We start from the raw sequence: 23,327 nt of genomic DNA, 5'->3' as shown, positions 1-23,327 counted from the left end.
CCTAGGGATGCTTCCAGTCAAATATGGTTGATATCCATGGCACAGTTCTACAGAAGAAGTCGTTGGTAGCAATATAGCCAAATTGCCCCCTTTTTGCCCCACCCCTCAGCCCCCTGGGGGGTCAGTCCAATCATTTGTACAATTTTGAATCCCCACCACCTAGGGATGCTTCCAGTCAAATATGGTTGATATCCACTTCTTAGTTCCAGAGAAGTCGCTTAAAGCAATATAGCCAAATTGACCCCTTTTGGCCCCGCCCCTCAGCCCCCTTGAGGTTCAGCCCCACCATTTGTACAATTTTGAATCCCCACCACCTAGGGATGCTTCCAGTCAAATTTAGTTGAATTCCAATAAGTGGTTAAGAAGAAGAAGTCGTTTAAAGAAATTGTTGACGGACGGACGACGGACGGACGGACGGATGGACGACGGACGCCACGGTATGGCATAAGCTTACCTTGGTCCTTCGGACCAGGTGAGCTAACAATAGATATCGAAGAAATGTAGTAAAAAATAACAATTGTATAAAGTTCATCATCTGCAAGTTGGAACCAGCATGTGAATTAAACCATAAAAATAAGACATGTATACCAGTTTACTTCGTGAAAGGTGAGGGCGCTATCTACTAATCCACCTGACCATCTTATTGTTTGGTTTCTTGTAGTGGTGACTGACCGCGAAAGGGTGAAGGAGGGGTGCTTAACTCGAAATATTCATCTTTCCGACAATTAGCATCCAAATGTCAAAAAAAAATTAAAAAAATGCATCGCCTTCTTTGTCTTTTGAAAACTAAAGAAAGAATCTGAAAACACAAAAAATATTTCACCGACATATTTCTTTATATACATATCACTTACCGTGATGTCCCTGGTTACGCTGGTTTTCAGTCTTGTCCGTTCGACAGGAACTTTTTTTGTGATTCATTTTCTCAGTGCTGCTTCTTTGTTTATGGTTGGTTCATACATAATACTAATATTAAAACCTGGCTACGCAATATACATAAAAAATCGTCAGGTCGTAAGGAGCTATGCCATCGCAGCTAGGTGCACATTAGCTGTATCGTTCTATATTTTTCGCCGTGGTTACATAGCAGACGACACAAGCCCCAGTGTTCCTGAGACTAGTGTTGTTGCGCCGTGGTTACATAGCAGACGACACAAGCCCCTTTGTTAATGATGCTAGTGTTTTTGCGCCGTGGTTACATAGCAGACGACACAAGCCTCTGTGTTCCTGAGACTAGTGTTTTAGTTGACTATGTATGTATATACATCATGTATAATAGCATTGGTATTGGCGCCGTAGTTACATATCAGACAACACAAGTCCCTGTGTCCCAGCTTACGACAGTGCTATAGTTGACTAAAGATCCATCATGTATAACGACATTAGTATTTTCACTGTGGTTACATGTTATAGACGACACAGGCCCTTGTGCTCCCGAGGAAAGTGCACATTAGTTGACTTTATAGATAGAAAATAACACTGGAACTCATGCCGTGGTTACATATCAAACGACACAAGCCCCTGTGCTCGTGAAACTAGTATTTTTGTTGGCTTTATGAATATAATGACATTGGTAATGTCATATAGTTAACGACACAGGCCTCTGTTTTAATGAGTAGACAATAGTATATACCAAACAGGATACATCTTATAGTGTGTTACAGCACACGAGATACTCTGGACAGAAAATGCACCATATACCTTTTATGGCGGATTAAATGAAGGTCTCGTGCCCGCCAACAGACTAGGTACTGGTTTAATCATCACAATAGAAAAAAAAACCCACAAGTTTTTGTAGGTTAAGTGTCGATACACAACGAACATTCATCATACCCAATGGCTATATCCGCTTTATGAAGCTAAATTAGCTGTCGATACGTAAAATCGAAATTTGAAATTCATACATTTTTGAATAGAATGGTTGAAATTAAAAGTATTTTTTGTGTTTAACATATGAGAGTGATGAATCTTTATCCACTGGTTTACACAGTTTTAACTTCAGTTAGAATGATTTAATAAGTTGTAGTATTTTAAAGGTGATCTTACTATGTCATTGAGTTGACAAAACTTGGTTCGACTGAGTCCTAAAAAAAGACGTGCGTGTCGTGTGTGCACGTCTTCCTTGACTTGGTTATCTGGGGAAAAAGCACAGTTATTATTATTTTTATTTCTTTTTAATAACCGTAGACTGGTTAGACAATCAAATGGGTCGCAATAAAAAAAATCCCCACCCAACGTATTCCTATCTGGAGAACAACAAACTCAATCCTGAACAAAATCCACTTTTAGATTCCATCTAATAAAAGTTCAATCATATGCCATTTCAACCGACATTGGAGTGATGAAAAAAAATTAATAGATTATTTTAGACTTGATTTAAACACACGACTAAATCGATATTTAGAATTTTGTCAGCACGAACGTTTTCTAAAAATATCTATAGGAATTTCCACAAAAAGTTTGGACTTCCCCTGATAGCTGACAGTGTATATATAGATCACGTGAGTGGTTTGAACCAATCACAGTCACAGACCTGGATACGATTACATCAGCTGGATGAGAACGACGAAGGTAAGTGCTTATTTTGAGACTTCTGTGTCCAATGGAACTATAATGACACGATGTTGATCGACTAACACCCTTCTCTCATTGTATGTTAAGACCTCATGTTCATGGGAGAGAAAAAAAGGACATTTTATTGACTTTTAAGCGTTTGACATATGCCTCAAAACGAAAGTAGAATTACAAAGTTTATAAGCTATATACATGGTTCCACTCTAAAACCATGACTTAATTATTTTAAAGTGCTGTAATATTAACTGTATTTGTTAGAAATGAGAACATTTAGGCGTAAATCGAAGAGGACGAGGGCGATAACGATTATGTAAACAAACATTTTAGCAGTAGCAGGATTATACAGTAACTAACCAACGTAAGTGCAGGCAAATTCGTCACATTAGTAAGGGTTAATAATTTGTCCAAATACACATGTATCATAATGCCGATGAACACCAGTACAGAAGAATATATGTGACTGAAATGCCTATAAATAAACATTGTTGTAAACACGTCTGAATGACGTCATGCAGCAACAACTGTGACGTCATCAGGCCTTCTGTGGTGCAGGCAGTTTCGCCACATTCAAACATTTCACTAATTTGCAAGTAATGTAAGTGTTTAAATGTAACATTTTGTATGTTTATGTTACCCAAGTCGTACTGATACGAACAGCTCCAGATGATCCCACCACCTAGGGATGCTTCCAGTCAAATATGGTTGATATCCATGGCACAGTTCTACAGAAGAAGTCGTTGGTAGCAATATAGCCAAATTGCCCCCTTTTTGCCCCACCCCTCAGCCCCCTGGGGGGTCAGTCCAATCATTTGTACAATTTTGAATCCCCACCACCTAGGGATGCTTCCAGTCAAATATGGTTGATATCCACTTCTTAGTTCCAGAGAAGTCGCTTAAAGCAATATAGCCAAATTGACCCCTTTTGGCCCCGCCCCTCAGCCCCCTTGAGGTTCAGCCCCACCATTTGTACAATTTTGAATCCCCACCACCTAGGGATGCTTCCAGTCAAATTTAGTTGAATTCCAATAAGTGGTTAAGAAGAAGAAGTCGTTTAAAGAAATTGTTGACGGACGGACGACGGACGGACGGACGGATGGACGACGGACGCCACGGTATGGCATAAGCTTACCTTGGTCCTTCGGACCAGGTGAGCTAACAATAGATATCGAAGAAATGTAGTAAAAAATAACAATTGTATAAAGTTCATCATCTGCAAGTTGGAACCAGCATGTGAATTAAACCATAAAAATAAGACATGTATACCAGTTTACTTCGTGAAAGGTGAGGGCGCTATCTACTAATCCACCTGACCATCTTATTGTTTGGTTTCTTGTAGTGGTGACTGACCGCGAAAGGGTGAAGGAGGGGTGCTTAACTCGAAATATTCATCTTTCCGACAATTAGCATCCAAATGTCAAAAAAAAATTAAAAAAATGCATCGCCTTCTTTGTCTTTTGAAAACTAAAGAAAGAATCTGAAAACACAAAAAATATTTCACCGACATATTTCTTTATATACATATCACTTACCGTGATGTCCCTGGTTACGCTGGTTTTCAGTCTTGTCCGTTCGACAGGAACTTTTTTTGTGATTCATTTTCTCAGTGCTGCTTCTTTGTTTATGGTTGGTTCATACATAATACTAATATTAAAACCTGGCTACGCAATATACATAAAAAATCGTCAGGTCGTAAGGAGCTATGCCATCGCAGCTAGGTGCACATTAGCTGTATCGTTCTATATTTTTCGCCGTGGTTACATAGCAGACGACACAAGCCCCAGTGTTCCTGAGACTAGTGTTGTTGCGCCGTGGTTACATAGCAGACGACACAAGCCCCTTTGTTAATGATGCTAGTGTTTTTGCGCCGTGGTTACATAGCAGACGACACAAGCCTCTGTGTTCCTGAGACTAGTGTTTTAGTTGACTATGTATGTATATACATCATGTATAATAGCATTGGTATTGGCGCCGTAGTTACATATCAGACAACACAAGTCCCTGTGTCCCAGCTTACGACAGTGCTATAGTTGACTAAAGATCCATCATGTATAACGACATTAGTATTTTCACTGTGGTTACATGTTATAGACGACACAGGCCCTTGTGCTCCCGAGGAAAGTGCACATTAGTTGACTTTATAGATAGAAAATAACACTGGAACTCATGCCGTGGTTACATATCAAACGACACAAGCCCCTGTGCTCGTGAAACTAGTATTTTTGTTGGCTTTATGAATATAATGACATTGGTAATGTCATATAGTTAACGACACAGGCCTCTGTTTTAATGAGTAGACAATAGTATATACCAAACAGGATACATCTTATAGTGTGTTACAGCACACGAGATACTCTGGACAGAAAATGCACCATATACCTTTTATGGCGGATTAAATGAAGGTCTCGTGCCCGCAAACAGACTAGGTACTGGTTTAATCATCACAATAGAAAAAAAAACACAAGTTTTTGTAGGTTAAGTGTCGATACACAACGAACATTCATCATACCCAATGGCTATATCCGCTTGATGAAGCTAAATTAGCTGTCGATACGTAAAATCGAAATTTGAAATTCATACATTTTTGAATAGAATGGTTGAAATTAAAAGTATTTTTTGTGTTTAACATATGAGAGTTATGAATCTTTATCCACTGGTTTACACAGTTTTAACTTCAGTTAGAATGATTTAATAAGTTGTAGTATTTTAAAGGTGATCTTACTATGTCATTGAGTTGACAATTATTATTTTTATTTCTTTTTAATAATCGTAGACTGGTTAGACAATCAAATGGGTCGCAATAAAAAAAATCTCCACCCAACGTATTCCTATCTGGAGAACAACAAACTCAATCCTGAACAAAATCCACTTTTAGATTCCATCTAATAAAAGTTCAATCATATGCCATTTCAACCGACATTGGAGTGATGAAAAAAAATTAATAAGATTATTTTAGACTTGATTTAAACACACGACTAAATCGATATTTAGAATTTTGTCAGCACGAACGTTTTCTAAAAATATCTATGGGAATTTCCACAAAAAGTTTGGACTTCCCCTGATAGCTGACAGTGTATAGATCACGTGAGTGGTTTGAACCAATCACAGTCCTTGTCACAGACCTGGATACGATTACATCAGCTGGATGAGAACGACGAAGGTAAGTGCTTATTTTGAGACTTCTGTGTCCAATGGAACTATAATGACACGATGTTGATCGACTAACACCCTTCTCTCATTGTATGTTAAGACCTCATGTTCATGGGAGAGAAAAAAAGGACATTTTATTGACTTTTAAGTGTTTGACATATGCCTCAAAACGAAAGTAGAATTACAAAGTTTATAAGCTATATACATGGTTCTACTCTAAAACCATGACTTAATTATTTTAAAGTGCTGTAATATTAGCTGTATTTGTTAGAAATGAGAACATTTAGGCGTAAATCGAAGAGGACGAGGGCGATAACGATTATGTAAACAAACATTTTAGCAGTAGCAGGATTATACAGTAACTAACCAACGTAAGTGCAGGCAAATTCGTCACATTAGTAAGGGTTAATAATTTGTCCAAATACACATGTATCATAATGCCGATGAACACCAGTACAGAAGAAGATGTTTGACTGAAATGCCTATAAATAAACATTGTTGTAAACACGTCTGAATGACGTCATGTAGCAACAACTGTGACGTCATCAGGCCTTCTGTGGTGCAGGCAGTTTCGCCACATTCAAACATTTCACTAATTTGCAAGTAATGTAAGTGTTTAAACGTAACATTTTGTATGTTTATGTTACCCAAGTCGTACTGATACGAACAGCTCCAGATGTGTGTGAATGGCTTTTCTTAGTTGTGATAGTTAATTTTCGGTAACTTGAAGAAACTGATTAATGCTGTTTGAGTAAGATGGCTGGGACCGGCTGAGATGAGATCAATTTATATGCAGCGCAATAAACGCTCATTCCTGAACAAATATGAACTTCTTAACCCTAAACCAAAATTATATTTTTCATCAGGTGCGGACGAGACGGTCCAGCTAGGGCTTTTAACGGTCGTCTCAAGCTTTTTCCCTCGACTTTTGGTTAATTTGTCACATACATGTATCAACTCTGATCGTCTTGCACGTCAACATATCTGACAAATTAAAACGATTTTTTTGGGCTCGAAAACTAATTCAACAGAGACTGCCCCAAGTGTTGTAAATGTACTTACTTTTTCATGTAAAAAACAGTCTTTGGTAACTCCATGTTGGTCTCTTGACGTAATCATCAGCGATTGTACAGCAGTACGCAGGCCTGCTTTGAGGCCGACAACAAATTATTTTCAAATATAAATCTAGCAAATTTCTAGATGTTATTCTAATCAAAGTGTTGTATGATAGCTGAATGCTAGGCGCAAACAATACTTTTTTTAAAAAAATATACTGGTTGATTGTTTTCTAAATACATATTGCATGAAAATGGAAAATGAATTACCGTTGAGATATGGGTATTTTCAATTTCTATGTAATGCATTTATACTAAATCACAACCAACAGGCCACAGATCAATGAGTTAAGTTGACGAGATGTCCATCGTACGGACCCAATTTTTAAGATTCGTTGCGTTACAAAATAATTCGTAACTGTTTTGATTAATAAAATAACTGTTCCGTTTTCGTACCTTTTCTTGAATTTTTTTTGAAGGCTTTAACTGTGTTGAAGACTATGGTGACGTTATTTAGGTCACATCTTATGTATTATGACTTCATATGGCATTTTCGCCACCGGGTGGCGAATCTGTGAGTATGGCGAATTTCCCTGCACTAACGTTATATTTTTTCTTGGTAATGATGATTGCGGCAATAAATATATTTTTACAATTCTAAAGGACCAGTTAGGTAAGGTTAAAATAAAAGTTGATATTACTACATTGTAATCAATCTTTAGTGGAACAAGAGGCCCAATGGGCCTGAATCGCTCACCTGGTACTAATTTCACACTTGTTATCTTAAAAGTGGACTAAAATACAACTACAGGCAGAATATTGGTGTTTGATTAATAATAACCTATTAAAATATTTAAACATATGACACCCGTGACGTTGAATGTTTAACAAGGATATTAGGTTGAACATAATTTATAGTCTTCCAACCCAGCATGCTTCTATCAAAATATCATTATGTAACCGGGTTGGGTCCTTGAATAATTACAAAGTCAACCGGGTCGGGTTCGAGCTTTTATTGTCTCTCCGATATGACGATCACAGTAAATAGTATAGATATTGCACACAAACAGTTCCCAGCTAGTATGGATGGTGTACAGATATAGACTAGCTAGTATGGATGATATACAGATATAGACCATCTAGTATGGATGATGTATAGATATATACCAGCTAGTATGGATAATGTACAGATATAGACTAGCTAGTATGGATGATGTACAGATATAGACCAGCTAGTAGGGATGGTGTACAGATATAGACCAGCTTGTAGGGATGATGTACAGATATAGACCAGCTAGTATGGATGATGTACAGATATAGACCAGCTAGTAGAGATGGTGTACAGATATAGACCAGCTTGTAGGGATGATGTACAGACATAGACCAGCTAGTATGGATGATGTACCGATATAGACCAGCTAGTATGGATGATGTACAGAAATATACCAGCTAGTATGGATGATGTACAGATATAGACTAGCTAGTAGGGATGATGTACATATATAGACCAGCTAGCATGGATGGTGTACAGATATAGACCAGCTTGTACGGATGGTGTACAGATATAGACCAGCTAGTATGGGTGATGTACAGATATAGACCAGCTAGTAGAGATGGTGTACAGATATAGACCAGCTTGTACGGATGATGTACAGATATAGACCAGCTAGTATGGATGATGTACAGATACAGACCAGCTAATAGGGATGATGTACAGATATAGACCAGCTAGTAGGGATGATGTACATATATAGACCAGCTAGAATGGATGATGTACAGATATAGACCAGCTAGGATGGATGATGTACATATATAGACCAGCTAGCATGGATGGTGTACAGATATAGACCAGCTTGTACGGATGATGTACAGATATAGACCAGCTAGGATGGATGATGTACATATATAGACCAGCTGGTATGGTTGATGTACAGATATAGACCAGCTAGTAGGTATGATGTACAGATATAGACCAGCTAGTAGGGATGGTGTACAGATATAGCCCATCTAGTATGGATGATGTACAGATATAGACCCGCTAATAGGGATGATGTACAGATATAGACCAGATAGTATGGATGATGTACAGATATAGACCCGCTAATAGGGATGATGTACAGATATAGACCAGATAGTATGGATGATGTACAGATATAGACCCGCTAATAGGGATGATGTACAGATATAGACCAGATAGTATGGATGATGTACAGATACAGACCAGCTAGTATGGATGATGTACAGCTATAGACCAGCTAGTATGGATGATGTAAAGATATAGACCAGCTAGTAGGGATGATGTGCAGATATAGACCAGCTAGTATGGATGATGTACATATATAGACCAGCTGGTATGGTTGATGTACAGATATAGACCAGCTAGTATAGATGATGTGGAGATATAGACCAGCTAGTATGGATGATGGACATATATAGACCAGCTAGTATGGATGACGTACAGATATAGACCAGCTAGTAGGGATGTTGTACAGATATAGGCCAGCTAGTAGGGATGATGTACAGATATATACCAGCTAGTATGGATGATGTACAGATACAGACCAGCTAGTAGGGATGATGTACAGATATATACCAGCTAGTATGGATGATGTACAGATACAGACCAGCTAGTAGGGATGATGTACAGATATAGACAAGCTAGTATGGATGATGTACAGATATATACCAGCTAGTATGGATGATGTACAGATACAAACCAGCTAATAGGGATGATGTACAGATATGGACCAGCTAGTAGGGATGATGTACAGATATAGACCAGCTGGTATGGATGATGTACAGATATAGACCAGTTAGTATGGATGATGTACAGATATAGACCCGCTAATAGGGATGATGTACAGATATAGACCAGATAGTATGGATGATGTACAGATACAGACCAGCTAGTATGGATGATGTACAGATACAGACCAGCTAGTATGGATGATGTACAGATATATACCAGCTAGTATGGATGATGTACAGATACAGACCAGCTAGTAGGGATGATGTACAGATATATACCAGCTAGTATGGATGATGTACAGATACAGACCAGCTAGTATGGATGATGTACAGCTATAGACCAGCTAGTATGGATGATGTAAAGATATAGACCAGCTAGTAGGGATGATATACAGATATAGACCAGCTAGTAGGGATGATGTACAGATATAGACCAGTTAGTAGGGATGATATACAGATATAGACCAGCTAGTAGGGATGATGTACAGATATAGATGGTTTTGATCCTGCAATACAAAATTACACTACTATAAGTAACATAGTTACATACATATCTCTTTACTAGTATCACAATGTGTACCCTATTTAATATCTATACATACATTAGCTATAATAAGTCACAACTATATAAATCATATAAAATCCACATAAACATTATACCTATCCTATTTATCTAATTCAATAAAATCTATTCATCTCTCTCTATACATACATGTACAATCATGATGACTTTGAAAGAAAGAAAGATTACTATTTGACTTTTCCTATTGTTCACACAATACATAGAATGCAACAAGGGGAGATAATCCTCTGGTTGACTAATAACAACAATATCCCTCTATACTAGATAATGGATATGATCCAAATCTTCCTTTTTCAATATACAGGAAACAGAATAATGTCACGACAAATAATCTGACTAGGATACATCTATAATAATTATACATTCGTTAAAACAATAGATTAAATACTGCTTACCCCAACTATGGGTAGAGGGTCATGTGCTGATCCTTTTTATATTGAATCAGTCCAATCTATACCATGAAAATATATGCATTCTAAATGAAATTCTTTTCCAATAATAACCAGAGCTAGACTAAGACAACTAGTCTTCTCGAAAGGTCTCTTTCTTCTAATTGGGTGGAAAGTTCTTACAAAGGAACTTTCCCTCCAAAAAGTATCGACCAATAGAATGTCGGGTCGTCCTGTCAAAGGTCATGTCAGTGTTGCACATTACTTACAGATACATGTGGACAAGACATGGACAGAAGATGTACAGGATCAACACAAAAACAACTCAGTCACATGACTTTGCACACTCACACAGAACCATGTAGGTAATTCTATATATATACTATAGTGGAGTTACAGGTGCTACAGGTGAAGTATACCTGTGGCCACTATACACATTATAAATCAGTGGTCCATAGTGACTGCCGCTATACAATAAATAGAAATAAAATAGAAATAAAACAATACAAATCGTTATACTTAAACTAGGTAATATTTAATTCACCTGGGTACAATTACCCTAGACTTTTTGGTTATACAGAACAAACCATTTAAAGATTTAAACATATATTGACCACGGTGACCTTGAATATGGGCGAAGGTTATTCATTTGAACAAACTTGGTAACCCTTTATCCCAGCATGTTAATGGCCAAATATCATCACCCTAGGCCTCTTGGTTATTCAGAAGAAGTTGTTTAAATGTTTTCAACATATTTGACCCCAGTGACCTTGAATATGATTCAAGGTCATTCATTTGAACCAACTTGGTGGCCCTTCATTCATGCATGTTTTTGGTCAAATATCATTATCCTAGGCCTTTTGGTTATTCAGAAGAAGTTGTTTAAAGGTTTCATACATATTTGACCCCTGTGACCTTGAATATTAATCAAGGTCATTTATTTAAACAAAATTGGTAGACCTTTATACCAGCATGTTACTGGCCAAATATCATCACCTTAGGCCTCTTGGTTATTCAGAAGAAGTTGTTTAAAGATTTTAACATATTTGACTCCTGTGACCTTGAAAATAAGTCAAGGTCATTTATTTGAACAAACTTGGTAGCCTTTCACCCCAGCATGTTACTGGCTAAATATCATCACCCTAGGCGTATCGGTTATTCAGAAGAAGTTGCTTAAAGATTTTAACATATTTGACCCCAGTGACCTTGAATATGATTCAAGGTCATTCATTTTAACCAACTTGGTAGCCTTTATTCCAGCTTGTTATTGGTCAAATATCATTATCCAAGGCCTTTTGGTTATTCAGTAGAAGTTGTTTAAAGGTTTCATACATATTTGACCCCCGTGACATTAAATATAAATCAAGGTCATTTATTTAAACAAAGTTGGTAGCCCTTCATTCCAGCATGTTACTAGCCAACTATCATTATCTTAGGTCTCTTGGTTATTCAGAAGAGGTTGTTTAAAGGTTTCATACATATTTGACCCCTGTGACCTTAAATATAAATCAAGGTCATTTATTTAAACAAAGTTGGTAGACCTTCATCTCAGCATATTACTAGCCAACTATCATTATCTTAGGTCTCTTGGTTATTCAGAAGAAGTTGTTTAAAGATTTTATCATATTTGACTCCTGTGACCGTGAAAATTAATGAAGTTCATTTATTTGAACAAACTTGGTAGCCCTTTATCCCAGCATGTTACTGGCCACATATATTTACCCCAGGACTCTTGGTTATTCAGAAGGAGTTGTTTAAATGTTTTAAACATATTTCACCCCTGTGACCTTGAAAATAGATGAAGGTAATTTATTTGAACAAACTTGGTAACCCTTCATCCAAACATGTTAATGGCCAAATGTCATCACCCTAGGCCTCTTGGTTATTCAGAAGGAGTTGTTTAAAGATTTTAACATATTTGAATCCTGTGACCTTGAAAATTGATAAAGGTCATTTATTTGAACAAACTTGGTAGCCCTTATCCCAGCATGTTACTAGCCAAATATCATTACCCTAGGCCATTTGGTTATTCAGAAGAAGTTGTTTAAAGGTTTTAAACATATTTGACCCATGTGATCTTGAATATAAGTCAAGGTCATTTATTTGAACAAACTTGGTAACCCTTCATTTCAGCATGTTACTGGCCATATATCACCCTAGGCCTCTTGGTTATTCAGAAGGAGTTGTTTATAGATTTTAACATATTTGAATCCTGTGACCTTGAAAATTGATAAAGGTCATTTATTTGAACAAACTTGGTAGCCCTTCATTCCAGCATGTTACTGGCCAAATATCACCCTAGGCCTCTTGGTTATTCAGAAGAAGTTGTTTAAAGACTTTAACATATTTGACTCCTGTGACCTTGAAAATTGATGAAGGTCATTTATTTGAACAAACTTGGTAGCCCTTCATCCCAGCATGTTACTAGTCAAATATCATTACCCTAGGCCTATCGGTTATTCAGAAGAAGTTGCTTAAAGATTTTAACATATTTGACCCCTGTGACCATGAATATAAGTCAAGGTCATTTATTTGAACAATGTTGGTAGCCTTTCACCCCAGCATGTTACTGGCTAAATATCATCACCCTAGGCCTATCGGTTATTCAGAAGAAGTTGCTTAAAGATTTTAACATATTTGACCCCTGTGACCTTGAAAATTGATGAAGGTCATTTATTTGAACAAACTTAGTAGCCTTTCATTCCAGCATGCTTCTGACTAAATATCGTCACCCTAGGCCTTTTGGTTACTGAGAAGGAGTTGTTTAAAGTAAAAAGTTGACGCCGGACGCCGGACGACGGACGGACGACGGACGCCGCACCATGCCATAAGTTATGTTATCATCACGAGACAGAGAGAGAAGAACAGTTCTGTTGATATATAATCGTAGGGGATACTTTATTTAAAGTCGAATACATGTAAACAAAGATCGTTAGCTCTTGAGAGCTATTATTGCGACAAAAATATGTAAAATAACACGTTATATCAAAAGTACAGGGAGATATTCACATATACATTATTATCAAGGGGTTTAAATATTAATAAAAAGCAATAAATATTATTGCAGAAAAAGAAAGTATCAAGTATCCACTATTTCTAAGTGATTCGGAGCCCCTTTCTACAAAGGGCCCCGGGACATGACACTTTTGATAAATAAATATACAAGAATAGTGTTAGTATGAAAAGCAATAAATGTGATCACAGATAAGTAGTATTTAGAATAAGTAAATAAAAGACATAGTTAATAGTTAATACTTGTATATTAACGCACAAGAATTACTTAGGACTTAGGATTAAAACACTATGAAGTGAAATATACATACAATGCTAATATAGCAAACAGTGAAAATTGACAGAATATACGCTAATATAGTGTGAAATTAAAAATGATATCGAAATAAATTAACAATGTTTGTCAAGTTTTGTAAAAAAATATATTCTAGAACGCGTTGAATTAAAATAAGAAAACGATGCTGTCGTATATTTAACGTTATGACGTATTTGTGATATTTCAATATGATAAAGGTTGTTATATAGTGATAGTGAATATTCTCATGACCATTACCATAATCTTATTCATTTTTTGAAAGATGAATTTGTACACGGCCATGTAACACATGAGATGCTTTTAATAAAAAAAAATGATAAAAAAACTTTACGTTTGTGTTTGCTCTGCTCATCTCTCTTGAGACATATTGCACCATACAAATGAAGAGTGGGTGTATCTATTTATATTTACACGTCAAGCCGATGCACTGAAGTTACATAAAATCGACCTTGACGTTTACTGATAAGTGCGCCTATCTCCGTGTGTTACACACGTATGTGTTATACATTTTCTGGCCTTGTGGGAGGGAAAGCATGATTATTTGTGTCCCCATAGACTAGTCTAGGCGATGGCGATAGCATGAAACTATTTCTTATAACGAAATAGAAAAATGACACTGTCAGCAGCAAAGTACAACTCTATCAGAGATGGCTGCTTGTAACTTTTGTATTGGTAGTGCGCATGAGCAACATCAATACACATCATCAGGGAGGTATACACTAAGTTGAGGCAACTCTTATTGAAACTTGCCTACTTTCATACAACAGACACAGCAGTAAACATGATTAGGATGTAATGCCATTGTTTTAGTCTGTTGCATTCATTCGGAACCCATGTGCAACGCGTCTTACAGAGCTTTTGGAGAGGCCCCGAATGAAGTAACATGGTTTGGGAAAATCGTTCAGGCGTGAGGGAAACACTTGTTATTTATTTCTCTGTCGTTTAATCCACATAACACAATCAAATGCGTTGTTTTATAGATGTGGTACTATAATTTGCAAGACAATACATATCGTATACCTCTTATTTGTATTAGGGTTGTCAAACCGGTCAACTGTTGGTAACCGGTTACTCCAAGTAACTGATTAATCGGTTAATTTGGTAATCAAACAATAAACAACAACAAACACATTATATGTTTAGCATTTTTATTATTTCAACATATTTTATTACCAATATTTATTAGCAATGAGATAGGGCACAAGTTGAACAACATATACGAAACCCTTGTTTAGCAAATGTTCTATCTAAAACGTATTTACACAACAACACTACACGTATATATTAATTAGCCTGATAGTTTACTCGCGTATTTCAAGATAAACGCAGGGAATAGTTACATGTATCGTAAGTATATTTCATGGATAACAAATGTTGCACTTCGTCCTTCCGTCCTTCCGCCGGAGAAGTTTGTCCGGGACATATCTTCTATATTGTTTCACCTGCAGTAACCAGATTTGGTGTAAATGGACAACTTGGGATGGCAGAGTGCAAGAATTAGGTCACTGTGACCTACTAGTATGACTTGACTGTTGACCTTCACTTTTGACAATGTCTGTCCGGGGCATATCTTCTTTACTATTTCACCTCGAGTATCCAGATTTAGTGTACAATGACATGTTGGGATGACGGCGTGCAGAGTGCAAGGATTAGGCCACTATGATCTATGACTCGACCTTTGACATTCGCTTTTGAAATGTTTGTCCGGGGCATATATTCTATACTATTTCATCTCGAGTATCCAGATTAAGTGTACAAGAACATCGCGGGATGGCGGAGAACAAGAAGTATGTATTAGGATACTTTCCTGACAGTAGAGACATCCTCACCTAATGTACTGTTTGTTAAATATAGAAATCATTAACGGTGGGGGACTATGAATTGTCATGTAATACTTTGCCTTGATTATACATAAAGTACTAATACAACAAACTATATAAGTGTAAGTTTGGTCAAACTTATAGTTGTGTAACTCTGAAAGGATTTTAGACAAGTTTACACAATAGCACAAATGGTTATGGGGTGGGGATAACAGTTAATGCCATTTCCCTAAATGCTGAACGTTAAGCAGGGAATAACAACTACCATTTTTAAGGGTTTTGGTATGTCCCGGCCTGGGGACAGAACTCATTGCCTTCCTCACCTTGGCGAACGTTCAACATTAAGGCCAAAAGCCTACTACGATACATGCGGTGGGTAACATCAAGTGTATTCTTATCCCGATCCCCCATCTACAGGGGTGTTGACATGAATAATCAACATTAAGGCCAAAAGCCTACTACGATACATGCGGTGGGTAACATCAGGTGTATTCTTATCCCGATCCCCCATCTACATGGGTGTTGACATGAATAATCGAGGGGACACAAAGAATCGTTTTTCCTTACAACAAGGCCAACAGTAAAGGTGATCAGGCCTACCCGTTAATGTTGTTGTCTGCTTCAGTCACTCGGATCTTGCCTATTTTTCTAGAGAGGCTCCAAATAAGGAAAATATGACGGAGAAACTCGAGCGCGAAAGACGAAAAAGATCATCCGATTTTTATTTACCTATGATGTTGCTACTATGATCCAATCAGACTCGCTTTTACATATATGAGTGGAAGAATTGTATTTCACTAGGGTTAACACCGTCGTGAAATATTACTCCCTGCAATAAACACTCATAGTATTTGAAATGTTCAGTGAACAGATGTGGGTTGTATTGTATATGCATTATAGCTAAATTTGCAAAAGCATGTAATTTAATAGAAGTTATCCGTTAAGCGCTGTTAAAATTTGTTTTTGAACAATGGCCACCTTCCAAAGACGTTGCATTAATTCGCGAAAGAACAGACCTGCTGTATCCCACTTTCTAATCGTAAGAGGCGACTATTGTGCCTCCTTCAGAATTGGGGTTGGTTTCATACAAATAATAGACATGTTGTATGTCACTCATGTGTATCGTAAGAGGCGACTAATGTGGTGACCCTGCAGAATCGGGTTTTTTCTTCTATGTCTTCTAACAAGACGACATGAAAGAGACCAAAATTGATCTATTGCCACATTGCAACACACGGGATCTTTTTCGTTTCAAATTTTTCCTGCCTTCTTCCTTTTCGATCTACTTTCTCTTTCAAGAGGTATCTCTCTAAGCACCCATATGACACTGGCTGTTGTATCTCCCTAAACACCCATATGCCACCGGCTGTTGTATCTCCCTAAGCACCCATATGACACTGGCTGTTGTATCTCCCTTAGCATCCATATGACACTGGCTGTTGTATCTCCTTAAGCACCCATATGACACTGGCTGTTGTATCCCCCTAAGCAACCATATGACACTGGCTGTTGTATCTCCCTAAGCACCCATATGACACTGGCTGTTGTATCCCCCTAAGCAACCATATGTCACTGGCTGTTGTATCTCCCTAAACACCCATATGCCACCGGCTGTTGTATCTCCCTAAGCACCTATATGACACTGGCTGTTGTATCTACCCAAGCACCCATATGGCACTGGCTGCTGTATCTCCCTAAACACCAATATGACACTGGCTGTTGTATCTACCTAAGCACCCATATGACACTGGCAGTTGTATCTACCTAAGCACCCATATGGCGCTGGCTGCTGTATCTCCCTAAACACCAATATGACACTGGCTGTTGTATCTCATTAAGCACCCATATGACACTGGCTGCTGTATCTCCCCAAGCACCCATATGACACTGGCTGATGTATCTCCCTAAACACCCATATGCCACCGGCTGTTGTATCTCCCTAAGCACCCATATGACACTGGCTGTTGTATCTACCTAAGCACCCAAATGGCACTGGCTGCTGTATCTCCCTAAACACCCATATGACACTGGCTGTTGTATCTCCCTAAGCACCCATATGGCACTGGCTGCTGTATCTCCCTTAGCACCCACATGACACTGGCTGGTGTATGTCCCTTAGCACCCATATGACGCTGGCTGTTGTATCTCCCTAAGCAGACATATGCCACTGGCTGTTGTATCTCCCTAAGCACCTATATGACACTGGCTGTTGTGTCTCCCTAAGCACCCATATGCCACTGGCTGTTGTATCTCCCCAGGCACCCATATGACACTGTCTGTTGTATCTCCCTAAGCAACCACATGACACTGGCTGTTGGATCTCCCTTAGCACCCATATGACACTGGCTGTTGTATCTCCTTAAGCAGACATATGACACTGGCTGTTGTATCTCCCTAAGCACCCACATGACACTGGCTGTTGTATCTCCCTTAGCACCCATATGACACTGGCTGTTGTATCTCCTTAAGCACACATATGACACTGGCTGTTGTATCTCCCTAAGCACCCATATGACGCTGGCTGTTGTTTCTCCCTAAGCACCCATATGACACTGGCTGTTGTATCTCCCTAAGCACCCATATGACACTGGCTCTTGTATCTCCCTAAGCACCCATATGACACTGGCTGTTGTATCTCCCTCAGCGGCCATATGACACTGGCTGTTGTATCTCCCTAAGCACCCATATGACACTGGCTGTTGTATCTCCCTAAGCACCCATGACACTGGCTGTTGTATCTCCCTAAGCACCCATATGACACTGACTGTTGCGAGGACGTTAAATCCCACAACAACAAACAGACATTGCATCTGTCTAAAACATTTCTCCAAAGTCTTTTTGTTTGTTCGAATAATTCCTTTTCACTTTAGTTGTTTCAGATGTGAAAGATGGAATTCGAAGATCAACTTTCGCCTGCTCAGGTCTCTTTAAAGGAGGAATTGGCCCTTATATTCCCTAATTTAAGTGCTGACATTCTGTATGACACAGTTCTGGACCACAGTAACAAGAATGACTTAGACCAGTGTGTTACACATATATTGGACCACTGTGACGACTCACGAATACCGGCTGATGTGACAATTACGAAATTTCTTACATTGGACTCTTCTGAAAGTAAGTATAATAAACGATGTTATGAGGGCTCACAATTTTTAACATAAGTCTATGACATATCGATAGTAAATGGTATATAAACAAAAAATGTAAACATTTCAATGTATTCTTAATGTATTGAAACCTCTTTCCCTCTGCAAGTCCGTGTTCTATTTTCCATTTTAACTCAGAGTGTTATCATCTTTCATACTTGTTATCTATCACCGCCTTAGAGTCTGCAGTTGTGCAGGCCGTTGGTGAAAGATAGAAAGTTACATTGTCAGTCTTCATGTTAAGTCTCTGAATATGGACGAGAAAGTGTTTTAATAAACTCAGCGAATCCACGTGAATATTTTATCAACAACGAATACACTTTGAGCTTATTCTTTCTATGGGAGAGTACACCAATGTCATAGGAGATAGAGAAATGCACGGTCATACTGGGATACAAACCCGGGACCATCCGAGCTCTAGACTGATGTTCTATCAATTGAGCTACCTGGTCGCCGGCGATAGACCCAGTCCAGTTCTGCTACATTGTTCCTTCCTTTTCTAAGTCTTCACCCCGAAGCCAACGCTATTTACAAACCGTTTACATTTTGTATCCCCTTTGCCAAGCATTCACCCAGTACTTGAAGCTAGAGTTGACAAGCTCGCGAATTTTGAATAAGGAGAAAGAGAAATGCAAGGCCAGAATGGGATTCAAATTCCGGACCCTCCAAACTCTAGACAGACGCTCAACCATTTGAGCTACCGAGTCCAGTTTCAATTCACCAGTATAGAAAACTGAAACTTTTTTTTGCTTAACTTGAATTGATATTGACGTTTAGCTGAAAAACGTACGTTTGTTTGAATCAAAACGTTACACACAACCAATATAGTGTCAAATGTGCTTTAACATTTCAGGACCAACAGATCCCTTTATCAAGCTACCAACAAACTTGTGCCTATATAAGTCTTAACACTAAAAATCATTCTTATAGTTTACAAAACAGTAATGAAAAACTTTCCTTATTACCAAAAGATTGCACTGACGATATGCTACACCAGGCTTGTTCTATGGATGCAATGTTTGTACAAAGTCCAGGCTGTGAACAGCGCCCAGCGCTCGTCTTTGATGGTAAGTAGCGCACGAGATGTGTGTCAAGTAACTTACAGTGGCTCTCAGCCGGTTTCTTTAACTATGTTTGAGAAAACAAAGTCATTGTCTTGCTATTTTCCTTAGCTTTCTTGTCTTGATTTCCTAAATGTTAAAGCTAACCGTTGACGTTGAAACGGTAAAGTGACTTTGCTTTTAATATTTAATATACAAATTAATCATACCATAACATATATTGAAAATATGACTGTAGGCCAAATTGTTGTCAACTTTAATCATGAAAATTAAAAGAAGGGCATTCCACTCCCTAAGTATCATTCTCACAAAGTATTGATATAGAATAACAATGAATTGCAAATTTTTAACATTAACTTTGGTATGCAACATAGTTCCGTCCAAACAGATCCCACGATGGGTTTTAGCGATTGTGATGCATGCAATCATTATATTTTGTTTAAATGCATATATGTACATGACAAGAAAGAAAATTGTATTTCATCATCCCTGTGGTTTTGTTCGGTTTATGATGAACTTAAACTGTTTTCTCAAATGGTGGAACAGCAATGTTTGCGGGAACAATGTTATTTTACATGGTAACAGGTTCTGGCATGTGACATGAGTAAATCGAAAACTATTCGTGAATTCTGTCATAATTTTAATTTGTCATCTCGCCATGATTGGTCCCCGATTCCTCCAACAGCACGGTCGAAAGTTTTTGATTGAAAAACATTCACGTGCTAGAGTTCTTGCTGTGTATTTTTTTCTGTTCATCTATATATTTGGTAATTTCCGTTTTTAATAGTATGGTACATGTATCATTTACTCTGTTTATTTCGTTTTTTTACAGAGTCCTTCAGAGGCGACAACAGACAGGCTTTACGAATTGTATTGGTCGGTAAAACCGGATCTGGGAAAAGCTCCACAGGTAATACCATTCTAGATGAAGAGGCTTTCAAGACTTGTTTTTCAGCTTCATCAGTGACGGAGATATGTCAAGAAGTTAAAGCTATCAGGTTTGGACAAGGGATCCATTTAATCGATACTCCGGGAGTGTTTGATACACGTAAACCAAACACGCAAGTCCTGCAGGAAATTGCTAGATGTATCAGCATGTCATTACCGGGACCTCACGTATTTCTTCTTGTTCTTAAGGCAGGGAGGTTTACTCCCGAGGAGAACGACACTGTCAAACATTTTGCTGACCTGTTTGGAGAAGATGTCTTCAAGTATATGATCTTAGTGTTTACAGGAAGAGATGCGTTAGAAAAAAGACAGTCGTTTGAGGAGTTCCTGCAGACAATACCACCTACACTTGATGAAATTAGAGAAAAATGCAACAAACGTTGTATTGCTATCGACAATAGCCCAGACAATAAGTCTCGCGCCATCGATGCCGGGAAGTTGATGCAACAAATCAATGACCTTGTTGAGAAACGTAACGGCAAATGCTACACAAATGAGATGTATAAGGCAGCCGAGAAAAAATGTCTTGAAAGGGAAGAAGAAATAAGGCGTCAGAAAGACCAGGAAAAGAAGAAAGAAAAAGAACAATTGATAAAACAGCTGAACCAGGATTTTCAAAAGGACTTTGACCGCTTAAAAGCTGAACAGAATTCACTGCAGCGAAAAATACGCGACTGCACTACAGAGAAGGAAATGTTGGAAGAAAAGTTGCATGACAGCAGTTTGAAAGACGAAGAATTGGCAGTGTTGAAGGAAACATTAAGAAGCGTCGAAACAGAAGCTGAGCAGTACAAAGAACAAGCTGAAGATGCCACACATCAGCGGCAGGTGTGCTTACAAAACCGTGACCGACGTATTACTCAACAATCAAAGGACTTGGATCGTAAATACGACAACGAAATGAACTTAAGTATCGGAATGTCAAAATCAGCCGCGGTATTTACAATGATCAAAGGTGCTGCGCAACTGGGATGGGGCATTTGGAATTTTTGTCAGTGGCTTGAATAGAACTGACAATAAGTAGATCGCATACAATCGTCTTTGAAACGAATACATAATTTTATCTTTAACTTGGTCGAGACAGCTTAAGCTTTGCCTGAAGAAGATCGTGATGTTATTAAGTACTTAATAACTCGTTTTGAATATAGTTTCCGCTTCCATCGTTGTTAACATTATATTTGTTTTGTCTTATTTATCAGGAATTATGATAGTAAATGCAATAACTAATTGAGATTTACAAGTCATACCTCATTAAATTATGCCCACCGTTTTCCTTCCAAACTACATTATCTAGGTCTTAAGAGAATCGTATTTAAAACAATTATTAGGAATACCAAGAAGGGAAGCATCTTGTTTAAAAAGAAAACAACCATTTTCAGTTTATAACGCTAGAGGAACATGTTTAAACTTTCATTTTGTTCATTGATGTAGATGTTTTCATATTTAGTCTTAATAAAGGTTTCCTCACTTTTCCCGTGACGAATTTTAAGGAACCGTAAGACAATTTTTTTGACAACGAAAATCAATAGAACACCGTTCCAAAAAGAAATTTCTTGCTTTTTGAGGCGCTACGTTCTGTAGAAAAATCAACTTGAACTGTCTTTCCTTTAAGGAAAACCACACAGTTCACAGTCCGGTGGCGTACTGGGGCCTGTAACTGAAAGCATACTTAAGGACTAAGTTAACCTTAAGATTACCTTAACGGTTTATTGTGTAAATGAAAACAAGTTTAAGTTTGGCTTAAGAGAACAACTGTTCATCTGTAAAGTGTAGCGGAACCTCTGTCTCTTGCCGTTCTCTTAGTGGCAAATTAAGATGGGGTGTAATCGAAAGCCTTCTTACTTCGTCAAGGTATTCTTACGTCCAAAATCAGCACTTCCAGGTGTAACTGAAACCATTCTTATTTCAGAAATGTTGTTTCTTTACTTAGGTTGGTCATACCCTCTCTTATCACTCTCTTAGTATATAAATTACACTGGGAAAATGGCTGATATGCTCCTCCATCTTCGTCAACATAACCAAAACATTTCAAGACGTTTGTTGCGTGATAGAAACAATCCACTAGATTACTTCAGTGATGAAGCCATAATCTCTGTAATAATATGGAAAATGAACTATCAAGACCAACCAACAGAAACCAGGCTCTTCCTGTTACATTGCAGGTGATGATATGTCTAAGGTGTTATGCCAGCGGTAGCTATATGTCGGTCATCGGTGATGCTCATGGAGTTAGCAAAATGGCTGTATCGCGCGCAGTGAAAACAATATCGTCTTCACTTGCACGACAAAGTCAACGACATACAGAGTTTCCTATGGATGCCCAGCGCCAAGGTCAGTTGAAAAGATTTTTTTTGCAATAAGGGGATTTCAAAATGTCCTAGGAGCAGCTGATGGGTCATTCTGCCCAATATCTACCCCGACGGAAGATGAACATTTGTACGTGTCCCGAAAAGGCTTTCATGCCTTGAACATTCAAGGAGTATGTGATGCCAACAATTTATTTTTGAATGTTGTTACTAAGTGGCCTG

The 23,327-nt window shown here is 38.1% G+C and overlaps 1 protein-coding gene across 2 annotated transcripts; it reads left to right on the top strand.

Moving 5' to 3' along the window:
- Window positions 1-2,503: 2,503 nt before the first annotated feature.
- LOC110458288 (GTPase IMAP family member 7-like) lies at window positions 2,504-21,967 on the top strand. 2 transcript variants are annotated; one of them, XM_021509927.1, is made up of 4 exons: window positions 2,504-2,571; window positions 18,515-18,758; window positions 19,762-19,857; window positions 20,684-21,967. In XM_021509927.1, the coding sequence occupies exons 2-4, from the start codon at window positions 18,533-18,535 to the stop codon at window positions 21,805-21,807; spliced, it is 1,446 nt and encodes a 481-aa protein (XP_021365602.1). In that variant the 5' UTR covers window positions 2,504-2,571; window positions 18,515-18,532; the 3' UTR covers window positions 21,808-21,967. The 2 variants fall into 2 exon arrangements, with proteins under 2 accessions (XP_021365602.1, XP_021365601.1); XM_021509926.1 differs by lacking the exon at window positions 2,504-2,571 and adding an exon at window positions 5,651-5,731.
- The last annotated feature ends 1,360 nt before the right edge of the window (window positions 21,968-23,327 follow it).

Source organism: Mizuhopecten yessoensis, unplaced genomic scaffold (genome assembly GCF_002113885.1).
Source record: "Mizuhopecten yessoensis strain PY_sf001 unplaced genomic scaffold, ASM211388v2 scaffold9535, whole genome shotgun sequence".
Taxonomy (NCBI): domain Eukaryota; kingdom Metazoa; phylum Mollusca; class Bivalvia; order Pectinida; family Pectinidae; genus Mizuhopecten; species Mizuhopecten yessoensis.
The sequence above is the reverse complement of the archived record's forward strand: the minus strand, read 5'-3'. Positions and strand labels throughout refer to the sequence as shown.

Bases quoted from the DNA above. Each gene is read 5' to 3' on its own strand.
- LOC110458288 (XM_021509927.1), top strand. From the start codon at position 18,533: ATGGAATTCGAAGATCAACTTTCGCCTGCTCAGGTCTCTTTAAAGGAG. The intron at 18,759-19,761 runs GTAAGTATAATA...TATTACCAAAAG, and splicing joins TACATTGGACTCTTCTGAAA to ATTGCACTGACGATATGCTA. The intron at 19,858-20,683 runs GTAAGTAGCGCA...GTTTTTTTACAG, and splicing joins CCCAGCGCTCGTCTTTGATG to AGTCCTTCAGAGGCGACAAC.